The 18,179-nt window shown below is 38.6% G+C and overlaps 2 protein-coding genes across 3 annotated transcripts; one reads left to right on the top strand and one right to left on the bottom strand.

Moving 5' to 3' along the window:
* Window positions 1-2,523: 2,523 nt before the first annotated feature.
* LOC110863507 lies at window positions 2,524-4,448 on the top strand. 2 transcript variants are annotated; one of them, XM_035846527.1, is made up of 7 exons: window positions 2,524-2,785; window positions 2,887-2,925; window positions 3,022-3,076; window positions 3,214-3,386; window positions 3,529-3,618; window positions 3,690-3,761; window positions 3,836-4,448. In XM_035846527.1, exons 4-7 carry the CDS (start codon window positions 3,265-3,267, stop codon window positions 4,251-4,253), a joined length of 702 nt encoding a protein of 233 aa, XP_035702420.1. In that variant the 5' UTR covers window positions 2,524-2,785; window positions 2,887-2,925; window positions 3,022-3,076; window positions 3,214-3,264; the 3' UTR covers window positions 4,254-4,448. The 2 variants fall into 2 exon arrangements, with proteins under 2 accessions (XP_035702420.1, XP_021968534.1); XM_022112842.2 differs by having other exon boundaries at window positions 2,525-2,785; window positions 3,014-3,076.
* Window positions 4,449-14,698: 10,250 nt separating this feature from the next.
* Window positions 14,699-17,789, bottom strand: LOC110853422 (zinc finger protein 708). The gene is made up of 7 exons (XM_022101687.2): window positions 17,664-17,789; window positions 17,119-17,491; window positions 16,712-16,976; window positions 15,867-16,649; window positions 15,467-15,772; window positions 15,307-15,385; window positions 14,699-15,235 (listed from the first exon to the last, which is right to left on the bottom strand). Exons 2-7 carry the CDS (start codon window positions 17,480-17,482, stop codon window positions 14,813-14,815), a joined length of 2,220 nt encoding a protein of 739 aa, XP_021957379.1. The 5' UTR covers window positions 17,483-17,491; window positions 17,664-17,789; the 3' UTR covers window positions 14,699-14,812.
* Between the last annotated feature and the right edge of the window lie 390 nt (window positions 17,790-18,179).

Here is an 18,179-nt window from a genome sequence, read left to right on the forward strand (position 1 = left end):
TATCGGTACAATTCTATACTGAAATGAATAAAACATAGACATTAAATATTCGAATTATTATAGTATTGATCATATTTAACTTTAAATTATAGATATGATAGTAGGCAATGAAAATTTAAGGGAAACACAGATTAGATATTGAAGATACATATTCAGGTATATGCATGTATAATAATATATTAATATGTACTTATTTGCCCTAATTAATACAGTACAATAATACATTGACCATCATATTCATGCCATGTTATATGATCAAAATGAGATAATTTATGCATTTTATTTATAGAGTGTATATAGTTTTGCAAATTTATAACATTGCGCTTATGGGAGAAAATTTCAAAACTGTACTTTTCAAAAAATCACTGAGGGTCTTACAAAAATCGCACAGAGGCAGTATACATGTCAAAATGTTCAGGATGAGTTGTACCAACTTTTTAAAAATAAAAATACCAAGGAAAAAAATTTCTTGAGGTAGGTCACTTTTGGCGTTGGAAGTCAAAAATTCATAACCTTTGACCTGGTCATCACTGTCCAAAATTTGGAGTCCTATCTTGTCAGAAATGCGATTGGTTATTACCTTGCAAAATTTCAAATTGTTATCTCACCAATTGTACGAGATATCACTGCGCCAATGTTGGGCGAAGACTTATGAAGGGCAGTGTATGTACATATCAGAACCAAGAATTGTGCAGTGGTGTGTGTTACCAGTTGAACTTGGCGCTTGGTTACACACGTGTCTCACATTGTCCAAGCTAATGTCACCTAGCGGCAGGTGGGGCACTATGTTACATTTTTCGTTTCTAGAGGGCGTTTTTCGCTAAAGTGTCAAAACGTTGACGAACACGAGAACAACGAAACACACCCTTTAGATCTGCCGAGACTTGATCAAATGAACGGGCACACCCCCTAAACTTGACATTTGACCTGTGACCTGGGCACACCCACCAGACTTGACATTTGACCTGTGATCTTGGCACACCCACTAGATTTGACATTTGACCTGTGACCTTGGCACACCCACTAGATTTGACATTTGACCTGTGACCTTGGCACACCCACTAGATTTGACATTTGACCTGTGACCTTGGCACACCCACTAGATTTGACATTTGACCTGTGACCTTGGCACACCCACTAGATTTGACATTTGACCTGTGACCTTGGCACACACCCCTGGACTTGACATTTGACCTGCGACCTGCGTACAACCCATAAAGTTGACACTTTACAGAGTTGACACTTGACCTGTGGCTGTGGCTTGGGCACACCCATCATACTTGACCTGTGACCTGGGCACACCCACTACACTTGACCTGTGACCTCGGCACACCCGCTACACTTGACCTGTGACCTGGGCACACCCACTAGATTTGACATTTCACCTGTGACCTGGGCACACCCACTAGATTTGACATTTCACCTGTGACCTGGGCACATCCACTATACTTGACCTGTGACCTCTGTGCCCCACGGTAAAGTTGACACTTGACCTGTGCCTTACTAATTTTAATTACCTACCAGCGCCACCTATCGGATGTTGGCTGTTTTTCAGCGCTAGAGGGCGGGCTTTTGGTTTAAGTGCCTAAACGTACTTAAAACGTTAGAACAATGCCATACTTCAGAGTTGTGACCTAACGTTTTTCGTGGTAACCCCCTTTAGAGTCGTGACCTAACGTTTTTCGAGGTCACCCCCTTTAGAGTCGTGACCTAACATTTTTCGTGGACACCCCCTTTAGAATCGCAACTGAACGTTTTTCATGGTCACCCCCTTTAGAGTTGTGACCTAACGTTTTTCGTGGTCACCCCCTTTAGAGTCGTGACTGAACGTTTTTCGTGGCCACCCCCTTTAGAGTCGTGACCTAATGTTTTTCGTGGTCAACCCATAGAGTCGTGACCGGACGTTTTTCGTGGTTACCCCCTTTAGAGTCGTAACTAAACGAATTTCGTGGTCACACCGATAGAGTCGTGACTTAACGTTTTTCGTGGCCACCCCCTTTAGAGTCGTGACTGAACGTTTTTCGTGGCCACCCCCTTTAGAGTCGTGACTGAACGTTTTTCGTGGCCACCCCCTTTAGAGTCGTGACTGAACGTTTTTCGTGGTTACCCCCTTTAGAGTCGTAACTAAACGAATTTCGTGGTCACACCGATAGAGTCGTGACTTAACGTTTTTCGTGGCCACCCCCTTTAGAGTCGTGACTGAACGTTTTTCGTGGGCACCCCCTTTAGAGTCGTGACTGAACGTTTTTCGTGGGCACCCCCTTTAGAGTCGTGACTAAACGTTTTTCGTGGTCACACTCAATTACAGTCGTGACAACGTTTTTCGTCAACACACCCAATTAGAGTCGTGACAACGTTTTTCGTGGTCACGCCCATAGGGTCGTGAGTGAACGTTTTTCGTAATAAAATAATAAAATCGTTTTGCTTAGAGCCCGCACTGCGGGCTTAAGAGCCTAGTGTACATATAAAACTTGTCACCATGGAATTCAAGACAATATTTGCAAGCGTAGGAGCGGGTTTAGATAGCAAAAAAGTGGAAATAAACCTACTCCAGCCAGCTGAGGATGAGTCTGTCACTACACACTAGATCTTACAACGATGAATGAATTTAATAAAAAAGTTAACAATCATTAAAAGTGTTTAATAAAGAAATACTATTAGATATCTAGTTACATAACGTGTACTTTTAATTCAAGCACGTTAATTATTGCTGTGCTATTTAACATGCATGTGTATTAATTGCAACCTAACTCCACAAGGATTATTAACAGAAAATTGAAACTGGGTAAGCAAATTTAGCAAATTTAAATTCAAAGATTTATTTAATTAAAAACTAATTATTAACCTAGTAAAACTATTTAATTCTTGTACTCGACCTACTTGCAGTGGACCAGCAGGGTGGACGATTAAATCAAAATTTTGAAGGTAGCGATTTATACGAAAATAATAATACAATATTTTTGATTTCTTAACAGCACTATATATGATATATCTCTAATTAAATTTTGTTTAGAAACGCAGGACAGGAAAACTCAACTTTCAATTATATATTGATTTGGAATGGATTCTGAACTGGGTAAGCATATTGTAAAGCTGCGGGGAAATTGTAGAAGCAGAAAAATGAAAAATGTAATGCGATCCTTCGAAAAACTCTTCAGTCATTGTTAATTACCAGACCTGGCTATTTAACCCAGGTTTAATTAATTTTGACAGGTATTTCCTCCCAAGATGACGTGATAGAGGTCACCCCCGCTCGTTATCCCTATGATGATTTACTTGCTCAAATGGACCCACGACCGTCCCGGCACCAAGAGAATTTTTTTCTGTCAAACATGTACTAATGCATACTCAAAACGGAAATCATTGCTAAGGCACGAACTGAACAGGTACGTGTCGGCAATTAATTTATTCTTTATTCCCACCTGGTTCTAAAAAATGCAAAAAAAACGTATGCTTTTTAATCTAATAAAGCTGGAAATCAGCAAATATTCAATACAGATGTATGTAAATGTAACTCCATTATTACAGGTGTACTGGACTCAATTACAAAAGATGTGAGAGGTGTAGGATCGAGTTTGCAACGACGGAGTTATATAGAAGCCATATAACTTTCGAAAGGTGGGTATTATCCATAATTGTACTAATATTTATTGATGAATGCGGGATTCTATATTTATTTTATTTGACAGCTGCATCAAGAGGCCCCCCGCTGGAGGAGTCAAAGTTGGGATCATTACCAGCAGTAAGGTGCAGGTTGAGGAGTGAGTGGAAGTTTTAACGAGATATGCATATTTAGACAAGAGAATTCATAATTCAAGGTTCAATAACTGTGTAGAAATTGTTCTGGGATTATCTGCCCCGTATCCACGTGTCGGAGATGGTATCATGCTGATGAGTGGCGAAGGGCGCATGTGCAAAAGTGTCACGCAACTTGGGATAACAGATGTGTCCTATGTGAGGAGAAGTTTGATACGTACGAGGCCCTTTTTGACCATCTGAGAAATACGCATGGGTCCTCGGAGGAGGAGGAAGAGCAAGATCTCGTGAGAGTAAAAACAGAACTGATTCTGGACGACGAGGAAATTGGTGGGGAGGCGTCCGGAGTGGAAATTGGTGCAGGAGTAAGGATTAAACAGGAAGTTGACCTGGATGCAGAATTAGACATGGATAAGGTGAAAAGAGAAGTATGTGACGCTGGAGGAGAAATTTGTAATGTGGTAAATGTAAAAATTGAACCTGGTCAGGAATTTTAACCTAGTAGAATTAAGTTCTTAATTTTTTATGAATATTTTTATGGAATGAGAAGAAATTATTTAATAACATATTTAGTTACACGGATTATGATGCAAATTTTAAGTTAATCTTGATAATCAGAATTTGAATGGAAACTCAATAAATGATTATGTCCATTGGTGATACATATGATGAATAGAGGAAAATTTTCACAATCTTTCATTATGAGCTATTAGTAATCTCTGTGACTAATTTCGGTTTGAAATTAAAAATTGGTATGTGTCACCCAAATAGGTGAAAATGTTATCAATATCATGTGCCTGCACTTGATTTATCTGAGCTTTGCTTTGTTATATGTAGATAAGGTGAATATTTCGTGGTAGAATTAAATCTCGACAAGTGAAATATCTTCAACCCTGACTTAAATAAGCTCTAATTAATTACAATATAATTTCCTGAAGTTGCTTTATATGTATTTACTGAACCAATCGATACCGTTTAAACATTCAATTTTTTCGGAACACTTTAAATTTTCGAAAGTGTGTCGCTTCTTTAATTGCATGTGCACCAAATTCTTTAAGCGTCTAAAGGAGTCAAGTCAATGAAGAACACGGTGTCAAGCGGAGGGATTCCCCAGTCAATCCAAACATATCCTCCAAAGCAGTAGATTCTGTTTAATCGGGGCACAAATACAGTGGCAGGGGCGGACATAAAAAAATTAGCATCCCCCAGAGGTAGATGTTCCACTGGGATGTATCTATTTTCGAAAGTGACTGTATCAAACTGAAAAATTCCAGTTGTGTAGACAGGATCCGTCCCATAGCTTGGACGGTATCCTCCCAAGATATAAATGAATTTATTCCCATCATAGGCAGAACTGGGGCGAGTGTGAAAAATTGGAAGGGTTGGTGGTCCGACCTGCATGACGCGAAATGTCTCCAAGTCCAACTCCAATGACTTTCTATTCAGTACACTTTGTCCTGAATCAAAAATGTAGACCTTGTTCCCCACGCGGCTTGCGGCTGCGTCGTAAATCTAATAGATAAGTATTTATTGAGTCGATCATTTACACATATATAGTGAGATTTGGGATTAGCCTATGCGTGAGTACATAAGCAGAAACCTAAACAAATGCCTAATGCAGTAAATTACTATTCATCGAATTAAAATTATAAATATTGCTTTGTCCCCCAAAAAATGCCATCTAAATTAAGTCAACTCTATATTGCTCCGTTACGTTACCAATACATTAAATTAAGAGTAAGCTCGATAAAGTCACTCTCCTCATATATATATTTAGGATACCGTGTTTCAAAAAACGACACTACAAGACGGGATTTTCCTACGCGTTTTTTCCATAATTAAGTACTACTGAAAAACTTGCCTGGAAATTTTGGTAGATAAGAAATTAATTTGCTAAAATTTACTTGGCGTCCTCTTGAACCCCTGTATATTTTATAAACTTAGAACATAAATATGTAGATACCTCCTGTGGAAAAGTAGTGACCACGGCAGATTCTCCTGTTACCACGTCAAGCCAATAAAGCTGGCGATCTCCATCGGTAACATAAATCGAATTACCATCGCCATCATGGTCGTTGAGGGCTACACCCTCTATAATATAAGCGGGAAGTCTGACCAAGAATGTGCTTATTTTCGTGACCGGGTCGAACTTATAGACTTCCTGCGTAGTGAAGTGATACATGTTCCCAAAACCGTCACCGATGATGTTAATCATGGCAGCTTGGCCGGTCAGGTTGGCGACAAACTCTAACGCTCCAGTTGAGATTGTTAACCGGAGGATTTTGTTTCCTTCGACGGTATGACATCCATCAAATAGATAGATGTGATCCTCCCCTTCGTAGTATGGTAACTTGCACCGGTTTGGGCCTGGAAGTGGATCTAAATATTGCGCCTTTAGCAGCTGCGCAGTTGCAAAACTAGCAAGGAAACCAAATATGAAAACCGTGACTGAAATGAAATCTCGATTTGAAATATGGGAAGACATTCTGTCTCAATTTGCAAATGATTTTTAAAGCAATTTACAAAATATTGTCCACCAATAGTGTCAAACTGACCCTATTTATGTACATATTCCAACAAGGAAAATTAATTAAATTAAGTGTCAATCACCAGTGTGGGGACGGTTCAAAATGTGATAGCATATAACTCGTATTATGATATTATCATACGATATGATAAGCTGCTCCCGAAATTTTGCAACGATCACTTTCAATTTACTTTTGACATGTTGAGGAAAAATTTTCTCGAAATTATTTATCTACCTTGAGATAATAATGTGAAGACTTAGACTAATTACAACTGTTTGCATTTCACTCGGGCATATGTAAATGGCATAAAAGGTTGATATTTAACCTTAACCTTTATGGGTAGTTGCTTATCAATGGAATATTTTTCGTGATGGCATCACGATTAATGTAGTTAGTGTTTCTCACGGGTGGGTTCTTACAAATCCGAAACTCGAACCGTGGTAATTGACAAATGTTGGAGGGTTTCCGTCCATTCATGCTAGCACATAAAATACAATTTCATTATATAACTTACACTTCGCAAGTTATGAATCAATTTCAGAAATAGACGTAATTTCGCACAATGGAGTATGTATTGTCTTGTCGAATTTTTATTTCATAATTTAATAACCATAATTAACCAAGTATGTATTTCATTGTGTTTATATAAATGCATTCCGTCACAGGAACTGATGCATATGTGGATATTTATTTCGTAATGTGAGTTATGTTATATCGCCCGTTATATCGACCGTTTCAAATTACATTAAACTCAAATCCAGAGTTTGCTTGATAAAATACAAATATAATTCTACGGTGCAAGGTAAGCCAGGTTATGAGATTAAAAATAATAATTAGTTAAAACCAACCAAAATTGTGGATAAAATCGTGGGACAATTATTTTTATGATGCAGTCGTATATTTGGATTTCCTCAATCATGCATCGAGTTTTCGCCATCCTCGTCGCAATTGCGGTTGTCAACGGTGGCTTTATTAAATGGACCGTCCGCCGGTGGCGATGCCCAGAAGGGAATAATGCTACCCTAACATGTGCAGAAGAAGCCGCTGATAATCCAAATCCAAGCTGCGTGACGGTCAGCGAGGATAAATTGACCTATTGCTTGTCCAAAGCTATTGATTTGTCGAAGTTCGACGACTGCTGCAATCGAGTCGGCGGAGGACGGGCCGTGGAACGGGTAATTTTGAAATGAATTAATTATTGGAATGAATTTTGATAAACGATGGGTCACTATTTTTCTAGAATTTCACCTCTGATGGCAACTATCCAGCAATGCCGTGAAATATAAATTATCAGCTATGTATTATCACCTAAGTGGCTTAAGTTTAATGTAGCATGTCACATTAATAAAGTCCTTTAAGGAAATTTTAGATTTTCTTATATACCATCCCTCCTTCTCATTCGCACAAGCCGCAGGTATTTTTTTGTTAAGTAAAGGACGTTGTTATCTAACTTTTGTAGATTTTATCGCAACAATGACTAAACGAAGGCGCAATGACAAGGCAGAAAATCCCTGTATACCTGTAAATAGTGTAAATACATACACTTTACGCTAAATTGGATTTTTTAAATGTCAATGTTTCTTTCGCTGTTAAGATGAATATGTATGTAAACCATTTCTAAAATATTTCCTGTACTTCGGTTATGAATATAAGTAAATACAGATACTGGGCAAACTAAACTTTAGAAGGTCAGCGTATATAAATACATAGAGCCGATTATGTCACCATGGTGTCATTAAAGGGTGGTCTTTATTATTTAGAGCGTTAACCGGTTGCCAGTATCGGGACAGTCCCACTAATGGAGTACCCCATTAAAATTAATATTCGCTTATCTAGATATTTATCGTCATGTGTCACTCAGTCGTATTATTTGTTATTCCAACAAAAAGGGGAAAAATGGTTTGTGATTCACATTTGATTTATCTATCTATGTATGAATTTATGGACTGTCAATTGTTACACACATAGATGCGCGGACACTCAGTGTCGGACACTGGGTGTCGTCCACAGTGTCGGTGTCAACAATTTTTTTGAGTGTCAGTGGACACTGTGTCAGTGTCACTCATTGTAGCCGAGTGTCAGTGGACACAGTGTCAGTGTCGGCCACTGTGGCAGAGTGTCGGTGGACACAGTGGCAGTGTCACTCATTGTAGCCGAGTGTCAGTGGACACAGTGTCAGTGTCGGCCACTGTGGCAGAGTGTCGGTGGACACAGTGGCAGTGTCGCTCACTGTGGCCGAGTGTCAGTGGACAAAGTGTCAGTGCCACCGATTTTGTCCGAGTGTCAGTGGACAAAGTGTCAGTGTCTCGCTCAAACGCGCATCTATGGTTACACACAACATAACAAGGACAATGTTTGTATACATGCATAAATTTTTAATTTGACGATTTTGTATTTACGTATAAAATCATTGCCAGTATGTTGAACTTGATAAATTGCGCTGTTGTTGCAAGAAATAACACGCAAATAAATGCATACCATCCCTCAAAATTGAAGCTTGTACTGGGTAACAGAACCATTTTCTTGTTGGACATCGCTCTACAGTTGGAAAGCGACCCTACATACAAAAATGGAAAATTACTACTCTTCCATTCCTCTCCATTTGCCGACAAGTTGCTCCGTGGTTATGGTTCTTCCTGAAGAGAAACCCCAAATTCTAGATAATCAACTAGACGTACAATTAAATCGAAACATAAATCCAGTCACAATAGTGAAGCCTGAATATTTGGTGAGAACTAAAAGTTCCCTGCCTGGAGGAATTTGTTTGGTGGTCGTGACATTATTTTTAGCACTGGACGTCTCCATATCATCCGCTCTACTTTTAAATCGGATGCTTACCCGGGAGACAATGTACTTCCTAATTTTACCTTCATCAAGTCCAGAAAAAATAGATTTTAGACAATTCCAGTCTTCCAATTTTCAAACGGCTCATCCAAACTTAATATTATTACGTAACGTTGCTCAGCCAAATAATACAGGATTGCAAGTTACGATGACACCAATTTGTTACCTTTGTCCGGAAACGAATCAAGTGCAAACCCAAGGAATTAATACTACACGTGCGAATTCCAGATTTGAACTCCACGACCTGAAACTGCTCATGAAACGGCTAAATTCTCAGGGTTATGGGAAGCCCGCATTTGTAGATGGCATCGGATCTCCCACCAGCACCGTATTTATTCGCAACTTGGAACTTTCCATGAAAACCAACTGGACAATTGGCTACACTGTGAAAGTCCTTCTTGGAATCCTCTCCAGCAAAATGAATTTTACGATGAGCATATCCACCGACGATTTGGTGAGAGGACCGAGACTCCACGTGTGCAACCATTGCGAACCAAGTCCCCCATCAGAAAAATCTACCCGTTACGGACACAGCATTATGCACATTGACGAAGTATCTTTCTTCTATTGCACAGAATTCGTCACGGTCAACTCCGCCTCGGCGTACAGTTTCCTCCTTGCTCCTTTCGACATACTGATCTGGGTCTCAATTCTGGGCCACGTGGTTCTCATCGCGCTCATCTTCCGTAGTCCGTGGTTCGCCCTAAACATCTTTTGGGGCCTGTTGGGCATCCCGTATTTGAAAGCGTGGCGGAAGTCCAAGGTGCTCGTCATCGTTTCGTTATCTCTTCTCGTTCTCCAATTCTACTACGTGGCATTCTTCACGTCAGAAATTATCCTGCCCTTTCAACCCGTCCAGGTGGAGACCAATCATGACTTGTTTGTGACGAGGGGCTACCGTTACGTGAGGTCAAGTTGTGACAAGGCGTCCGATTATGAGGCATACGTTCAGCGTCATAATAAGAGTTTTCTCCGTTTCAAAATTAATCCCGCTCGGGAACACTTTCTCCTTATCGATCCGGCCTGCGAGGGGGATAAGGGGGAGTTCTATCGATGTGGCAAATTTGTCGGAAAAGCGGCGGACACTGTTCAGACAAAATTTACAAAGCAGAGGATCGCACAAGTGGGCAAGGTTTATCCGGCGTTTTACTGTAATGTGGTAAAAGAACGGTGGGACGTTGTCTATACGACGATGAATTATGATTCCCACATGTCGCAAAGTTTTGGAGAGTCGATGACTTATCTGCAATCGGGAGGAATTGATTTGTGCTTTGAAAGGATTTTCATGGCTGGGGCGGAAAGACAGGGAATGTCAGGGACCAAGACTGGTGGAGGTGGAAATGTGCATGGGCGTCCAGCAAGTGGACATTTGTTCTCCTTGCTTAAATTATGTGGGGTTATGTTTACAGTTTGTGGGGGGTGTTTGATAGGAGAAATTTTGGTCGGGAGGAAGTTTATTAGCAGATGGAAAAATGTGACGAAATTACAGACAAGTACATAATCCTAAATAAAGTAATAAATTGGAATTAGACGCGTTTTAAGAAATGTAAATTAAATTATTTCGTTAACAAAAATTTGCCCAATAACATATTTTCACGCTAGACAACGGATTCTGATAGTGAAAATTTCTCGAATCATGTAGGAATTTATTTATATTTTGAATAATTGATTAAACCTACAGCAAAGTACAAAAGTTATGCTAATTTTAAAAATAAGTACGTATTTAATAAAAGACAAATTATGTATTTTTTAGTTCTACTCTGTCAAAATTATTATTTTTTAATTCTTAAACTCACTGTCTCCATATTCTTAAGTATTATTATGCTGTACATACTCGGACCATAAGTGCCCGTACATGCATTTCTGGTGATAAATCAGAAAGTATTAGAGCTATTTGCTAGAAATTTTTATGGAAGGACAAGGCACTAATATTGTTTAGAAATCATAACTTAGTTTTCAAGATTTTCAAGATTTCAAGGGCTTATACGCAAGACATAACTCGTGACAGAAACTGCTCGCTCGCGGCACGCGGCGTTTTCATGATATAAGTGCTCCACACTTTCGTTAGGATGACTTCAGGCCATCCACGCTTATGTGAGATTTAGAACATACGTGTATCTATAATTTTGGCCACCGGTCATAATTTAGAGGACTAAGGTCTACAGATGCTGAGGACCGTTCCTGGGATGAAAAAAGTCAGCAAAATTCGTTCGAATCCATTTTTGGACAATTTTTGCAGAATAGTCGCCAACCAGAGCATCTTGAAAAGTCAAATGTTGGTTATCCAAGCGTTCATGGTCTATGAGATTAACTATTAGCTTTTGGAAACTCTGAAAATAAGTCTTTGGTTGAACTTGTACCCTTTGCGGCAAAAAACAGGGATTTGCATTTTCCATGCAACTGGCTCCTGTCAGATCCAGGGCGATAATTTCTGATTGACCTCTGCATACTAAATGGAATGTCAGGGTTCCGTAGAGCAAATATCTGGCAATTTTTTTCTACTAACTTTGTCTCGAAAGGCGAAAAGTCTGAAAACCTTTTGTCCTGAAAATGGCGCTTGCCGCGAGCGAGCAGTATCTGTCACGAGCTATGTCTTGCATAAAAGCCCCTGGACGAAATCTTGAAAACTAAGTTATGATTTCTAAACAATATTAGTGCCTTGTTCATCCATAAAAATTTCTAGCAAATAGCTCTAATAATTTTTGATTTATCACCAAAAGTGCATGTACGGGCACTTATGGTCCGAGTATGTAAGTACAAAGTTTGTACATGAGTAAAGTCATGTGATTCGCACTTCTTCTCTTGGCATTCTACATACTATATACATACTTTATACATACTATATAAATTCTATATAATTCTATACATTCAAATTCCATATCGTTTCCAAATCATGCATTCAATTCATGCATGCATATGAATGTATGTATGAAGCGTCTACGTGACTGACAAAATTAGCTAAGTTGCCAATAATTTTATAAATTGTAACAAATAAATATAACTTGCATACCCACCCAATTTTTCGGGTTTGCATTTCATGTCTTATTCGAAGAAAAAAATATCATTCTTCCGCCTTACCACCTTAAATGATTATGCGATTATCTTTTAATGCAGGATTTACATATACCAACTGTCAAGAAGCAAAGGAAATACAATAAAGTAATAGACTTATACATACATACCTACTCGTGGAAACGTACATAAACATCTATATATTTATATGTATACATGTACTTGCAGACTTGTATCTGGGTTATAAGTATGTGTTCTCATTTGCATATTCGGATAACACATCCCTTGTAAAATTGCAGACTTTTCACCCACAAATTCTTACTTCACCCCAATCAAATCGTATGTATCCAAATGACCATCCCACTCATGTTCAAGTTGGCGTTGAACGTTGATCAAAAAATGTCCGACCTCATCTCTCCTGAGGTCGGACGGCGTTGGACGTGGTCAAATAATTTGGGCTGTTCAACAGATCTTCCACTTCGTCATTCTCGGTTTTTGTTCGTTCATCTTTGATCTGGCATTTTTTTTAAATTTGCTCCTAAATCTCATTCTCGAGGCGGTCGTCACATTTTGTGACAACTCGTCTCATCTTGAGCATGGGCTACTTTGGGGGGATTGCCTTCATGGGAGGAATCTTCGTCTGGGTGACGACATTATCAACATCATCGCCCACGATGATGGATCTGGATCGACAACTCCAGGATAGTAAGTCGGACAAGATTTTATGTTAATTTCCACACTTAGCAAAATGAATTGAAAATTAGTTTGCAACAAGCTCTTCGCCACATTCAGGCTTTACCACGCTAGTAAAAATTTGGAATCGAATTGTGTCAAATATTTTAGAGGAATTTATTAATAAAACGCCATATACTGCACAGTTCTGAAGACACCCATTTAGATAATTATATGTATGCATGTAGTTGCTTACATACTTAATTGCAGGATTTCATACATAGATAATTTTCCAACATAGACAAACTTTCACTTTTACCTTCCAAATATACAACGTCAGACAGCAATTTGGTTATCCAAACAAATTTAAATGCATGGTTACACAACGTGACGTCAAATTGGGCAATTAGACATTTAAGTAATTGGATAAATGTGTAGACGTGTGGAAGACAACTACATTTCTTCAGACGTATGTATGTATATATGTATGTATTTATAAATATATACATGTACATATGTATGTATTCCTGCATTTCCGTATCGTTGTCATCCATATAATTTACTAAAACGACTGGTTAGACAATATTGTTGCTGACGTCTGTTGATATTTTAATTACATGTTTTAATGCATATGGACAACTATTTAAGCGTAAAAATAATTCTGATATGACATCACATTTTCACGCACCTTCTTCAGCAGTGAATATTTACTTACATATTAGATTTTTTTGAAGCAAAATGTTGCTAAATTTAATTCTCCCAGAGATGAAAAACCAGGAGAATGAAGCTCCTTTTCAGGATTCTGCTCTTCTGCTCGTCCATGATGCATTGCTGCATACACATTATTGGCTTTGTAATTGGCGGTGTAAACATACTCTTAATAATTCTAAGAACATTGGACAGAATGACTAACCTTGAACGGTCCAATTTTCGAAAAATTTCCGAATATGTGACAAAAATGGGGACGTATCGTCAACTTCAGGTCACGAATCAAGTCATCAATCAGCTCAACGGGGAAATATTACCCGTACTTATTTTACTAATTGTCGTTGCTTCTGTCATGATGGGATTTATGATTGTCAAAATGACGGGGAGAGTACCGGGCATGCTGGTATTTCTCGAGGTGACGCTAACTTTTGCGATTCTTTTGTTTATCGAGATAGGATTTCCTTTGATGAGCGATGTGATTAGGAAATCTGCAGATTTTATAAGGGCAGTAAAATTAGATGAAGGCTGTTCGAGTTACAGAAAAAGACAGGTGAAGAGTTGTCAGCATCTCAAGATTTTGGTAGGTTCATATTTTTGTATTCATAAGGGGACACGAATTGAGTTGTTGAGCTTGATTGCGTATTATACGATGTCGTTGGTAATCTCGATGTGAATTGTGTATTGCATTTAATATACAGAGTACTGCACTTTTAGAAAATTGGTATTGAATCATTACTAGCCGGAGTAAATACGGTGAGGAAATTTTCAGTATGCAGAGACAAATATGCAACTGACATTTATGTAAAGACATATATGCAACATCGTTGCATATTTGTCACCCCGTCGTAAATATTTGCCTACATATGTACATACATATAAGGAATGGTATTGGTAATGTTATGGCAATAAAAAATTTATCACTCGGAATAAACTACTGCCAATCCGGTAGGAAATTACTACCAAATCATTACCAGTATGGAGAGTATATGTGACTCTACCGGATTTTTACAGTGCGTGTATTGTATATTTCGTGTCTCGTTTCAAACTAAAAAAACAGAATACGTAAATGGATTATGGTTAAATATGATTATGCACAATACAAGCGCATAATTACTAAGCTGTCATTATATTTATAAGACAGTTTAAATATTGGGAAATAATAAACGCATATGAGTTCACTCTTTTCAAAATTGTGTGTGTATATTTATGTTCTTTACTTACTTAAAATTCCAGCATCATAAAATAAAGTTGATTTTATATGTATATAAATAATGCACATTTATGATTTAATTTTATTCACTGTTTCCATCTTCATCTTCTTCTTGAGGAAACTTGTCTCTCTTGGATTTTGGCAACTTTTCCCTCGCCCTCCTCGCCACCACGATGCCATGTGTCCTGAGGTGCAAGTCCAACGTGGTTTTGATAGCGAACCCTTTCCCGCACTGGTCGCAAACGAAGGGCCGTTCTAGCGTGTGGACTTGGCGGACATGTGCCTCCATAAAGCACTTGCGGGGAAATGCTTTCTCGCAGTGGGGGCATTTATGTGGGGTGGGGGTGACGTATCCAGGAGTGTGGATCCGCTTGATGTGAATATTCAAATGTTTCTTCGCTTTGAATCCGAATCCACAGTGAGAGCAGAGATGAGGACGTTCATCCAAGTGATATTTCTTGTGTTGCGTTAATTGACCCGTGAATGTAAAACGGGCATCACAGAGCTAAAAATTGTGGAAAAATTCGGTGTTTTACATGAGTTCCGAAAAATAAGTATGACAATTTCAATACATACATCGCATGCAAACGGTTTTTCTCCTTTGTGTCTTAACTTGTGTAGTTTTAGTCCATTGTCGCTCACGAAGGTCGACCCACTATTGGCAAATTGATACAGATTTTAATTCCTTCAAAATTATGAAAGTTAAGAAATCCAGGAAGACAATTTACTTATTTACCATTCTTCACACACTAACGGATCCTTCCCGTGTTCCCTAATTTCGTGCGCTTGTAGAGATGACGCCTCCATGAATTTTTGCCCACATGTTTCACACTGCTTTCTATGAATTTTTTCATGCATCCGATCCATATGAATTTTGAGGTTGGTAATGGTGGACACTACTTTGTGACATATTGGACACTCCCTTTCCTTATTGGTGGTGTGCTCGCGATAAGTGTGTCGCTGTTTAGCGGTGGGGTCGATAAATGTTTCGGAACAGTGGTCACATTTGTACTTCTTTTCACCAGTGTGCAGACGGAGGTGTCTGGAAAAGAGAAAGTTATTCTTTAATTTTGAGGGAAATTGAACATTTCAGTTTGGACAAAGTCAACAGAATTCTGGTTACCAGCAGTGTTTACCTTTCAAATGCTGTCCTTGTAATCACTTCTAATCCACATTGGTCACACCGAAATTGTTTATGCTTGTACTCCACGTGTGTCGTGAGGCGGTACTGGGTAAGAAATCTGGCATCACAAACGTCGCAAATAAACGGTTTGACCCCTTCGAGGTCGTGCTGGTCCAAATGGTTTCGGAGGTTGAGCTCGAGGCAGAATTTCTTATCACATTTCGAACACGGGAATATTTTCTCCCCAGACTCATGCTTCATGACCATGTGGGCTTGGAAAGATTTTTTCAGCCAGAACCTTTTATTACAGACGCCGACGTCACATTTGAATGGAGTCACACCTTTGTGTTCTTTCTTTAGATGACGGTTGAGTTCTTCCTTTTTGTCAAATTGTGAGGTACAGATGGGGCATGGAAAATTATGATCTTTTTCCAAGTGACGGTTTAGCTCTTCTTCGGTGTTAAATGATCTCCAATTACAGCGGTTGCATTTGTAGGGGAGGCGATTGTTTTTCTTGAGTTGGTCAAAGTCGGAGGGAACGTATTCGTCGTCGTCATCATCGTCTTCGTCACCGGAAAGGTTAGATTCGTCACCCTCTGACTCGCTCGAGATGGGAGGAGATTTAACTTGTAGTGTTTTCTTTGGCGAGAGTTTTTCAGTTTTTTTCTTGGGTTGCGATGTATGATGGGGTAGAGTTTTTGCTTTGATTGGGGTCGGTTTGGTAGTTTTTTGTTTAATTTTCTTAGGCCTTGAAAGCTCTAGTTCTGAATAGTTGATCGCTTTCCGTTTTCGACCCCTTAAAGTATATAATATTGTAATTAATCATTTCAAATAATTAAAAATTATTCAAATATTTACCTAGTTTTTACAACCTCTTCTTCACTTTCTTCCTTAAAGTTATCTGGAGTAATGTGAAATGGAAAATCGTCGTCGTTGTTGGCATCTCCTTGACTATATTCTTCTTTAACTCGTGAAACTTCTTGTTCGCCAAGGTTCGCCGGTGAGAATGGGAGGTCATCATCGTCGAAATAATTGTTGGAAAATTCATCCTCGACATGATTCGTTTCAACTTTGACCTGGGCCTCCACAGGTCCACAATTTAACGCCTCGTTGTCGTGCTGACCTGATAATACGGAATCATATGTTTCTACATTTCACATTTTAAACTATTGTGTATGGATTTTAAGATAAGTCCTCCCATCTTATCACAGGACTTACTCAATCACCTAAACCATGAATTTCAAATTTGCCAAAGTTTCCCATACCTGTCAAGACTAGTAGCGACTCTCTTATCACAATTAAATCCTCCACTCCCTCATTTTCCGGTGGCGACGAATCAATAATTGTTTCTCGAATTTGTACCACTTTTCTGTTAATTTGAACCTCTAATTCAGAAATTTGAGTACGAAAACTTCTAATTTCTTCCGTAATGTGGGAGCAGTCTTTACACACATTGTATTCTACGTTCTCTTCGATTTTATGACTTGAATTTGACCTGACTACCGAAGGAGGAACAAGTAAATTTCGCAATTCGTTAATTGGAATTTGTATTTTCAAAGAATTTAATTTTGATTCCTCTTCTTCGTCCGGCAAAGAGGTCAAGCACAAAAGGCAGTGGGTCGCTGTCATGTCGAATATCTGTTATTTGCGAATTAATAAAATTAATTAGATACATGTATACAATTCAAAATAATTAAAATTTCAAATTTATAAACTTTTATGAACTAAATGAATTGAAGATTTCTTGTCAGTTGAGAAATGTTGTGATAAATGAATATTTAGGGAACATTATTATTTTATTACAAATTACCTGACTAAATATGCGTACTCAGTTTTTAATTAATTACGGCAGCGACCATGAAAAATTTCGCAGTTTATTTTGCACTGTCAACTGTTCTATATTTTTTGTTGACATTGATTTGAGCCGAGTTTCGTGCCAGTCTCAGTCTCATTTTAACTCGTGTATAAATTGAGATGGGGAACGGGAACGTCCCTAAATTACCTGTGTCAAGCAAAAATTCCGAATTTTCAGACCCTTCCCCATTGTCATGGGTTACACCCTCTTTTAACATGTGGCGCAAATGGGGCTGTTACGTAAAAAATTTACCCTCACACCTCCCTCAGCCGTGCCATAATTTATGGACATCCCCTCAGTCTGCATCTAAAATCTAAATCAGAATAAAATACATGCAATTTTTTTAGAAGGGCCATTAAAAAATTAACATGTCTCAAGTTAATCGGCGAATTTTATGTCTCACCAAGTTCACACGAACGAGTTGAATATCTAAATGACATGCAAGTGAGAATTGAACACATTACTCATTCC

Source organism: Folsomia candida, unplaced genomic scaffold (genome assembly GCF_002217175.1).
Source record: "Folsomia candida strain VU population unplaced genomic scaffold, ASM221717v1 Fcan01_Sc001, whole genome shotgun sequence".
Classification (NCBI taxonomy): domain Eukaryota; kingdom Metazoa; phylum Arthropoda; class Collembola; order Entomobryomorpha; family Isotomidae; genus Folsomia; species Folsomia candida.

Excerpts from the sequence above, each read along its gene's own strand:
- LOC110853422 (XM_022101687.2), bottom strand. The coding sequence starts at position 17,482 with ATGACAGCGACCCACTGCCTTTTGTGCTTGACCTCTTTGCCGGACGAA. Across the intron at positions 16,650-16,711 it reads GAAGAGGTTGTAAAAACTAG|GGGTCGAAAACGGAAAGCGA; the intron begins GTAAATATTTGA and ends ATATACTTTAAG. Across the intron at positions 15,773-15,866 it reads ACAAGGACAGCATTTGAAAG|ACACCTCCGTCTGCACACTG; the intron begins GTAAACACTGCT and ends TCTCTTTTCCAG.
- LOC110863507 (XM_035846527.1), top strand. The coding sequence starts at position 3,265 with ATGATGATTTACTTGCTCAAATGGACCCACGACCGTCCCGGCACCAAG. Across the intron at positions 3,619-3,689 it reads AGCCATATAACTTTCGAAAG|CTGCATCAAGAGGCCCCCCG; the intron begins GTGGGTATTATC and ends TTTATTTGACAG. Across the intron at positions 3,762-3,835 it reads AGTAAGGTGCAGGTTGAGGA|AAATTGTTCTGGGATTATCT; the intron begins GTGAGTGGAAGT and ends ATAACTGTGTAG.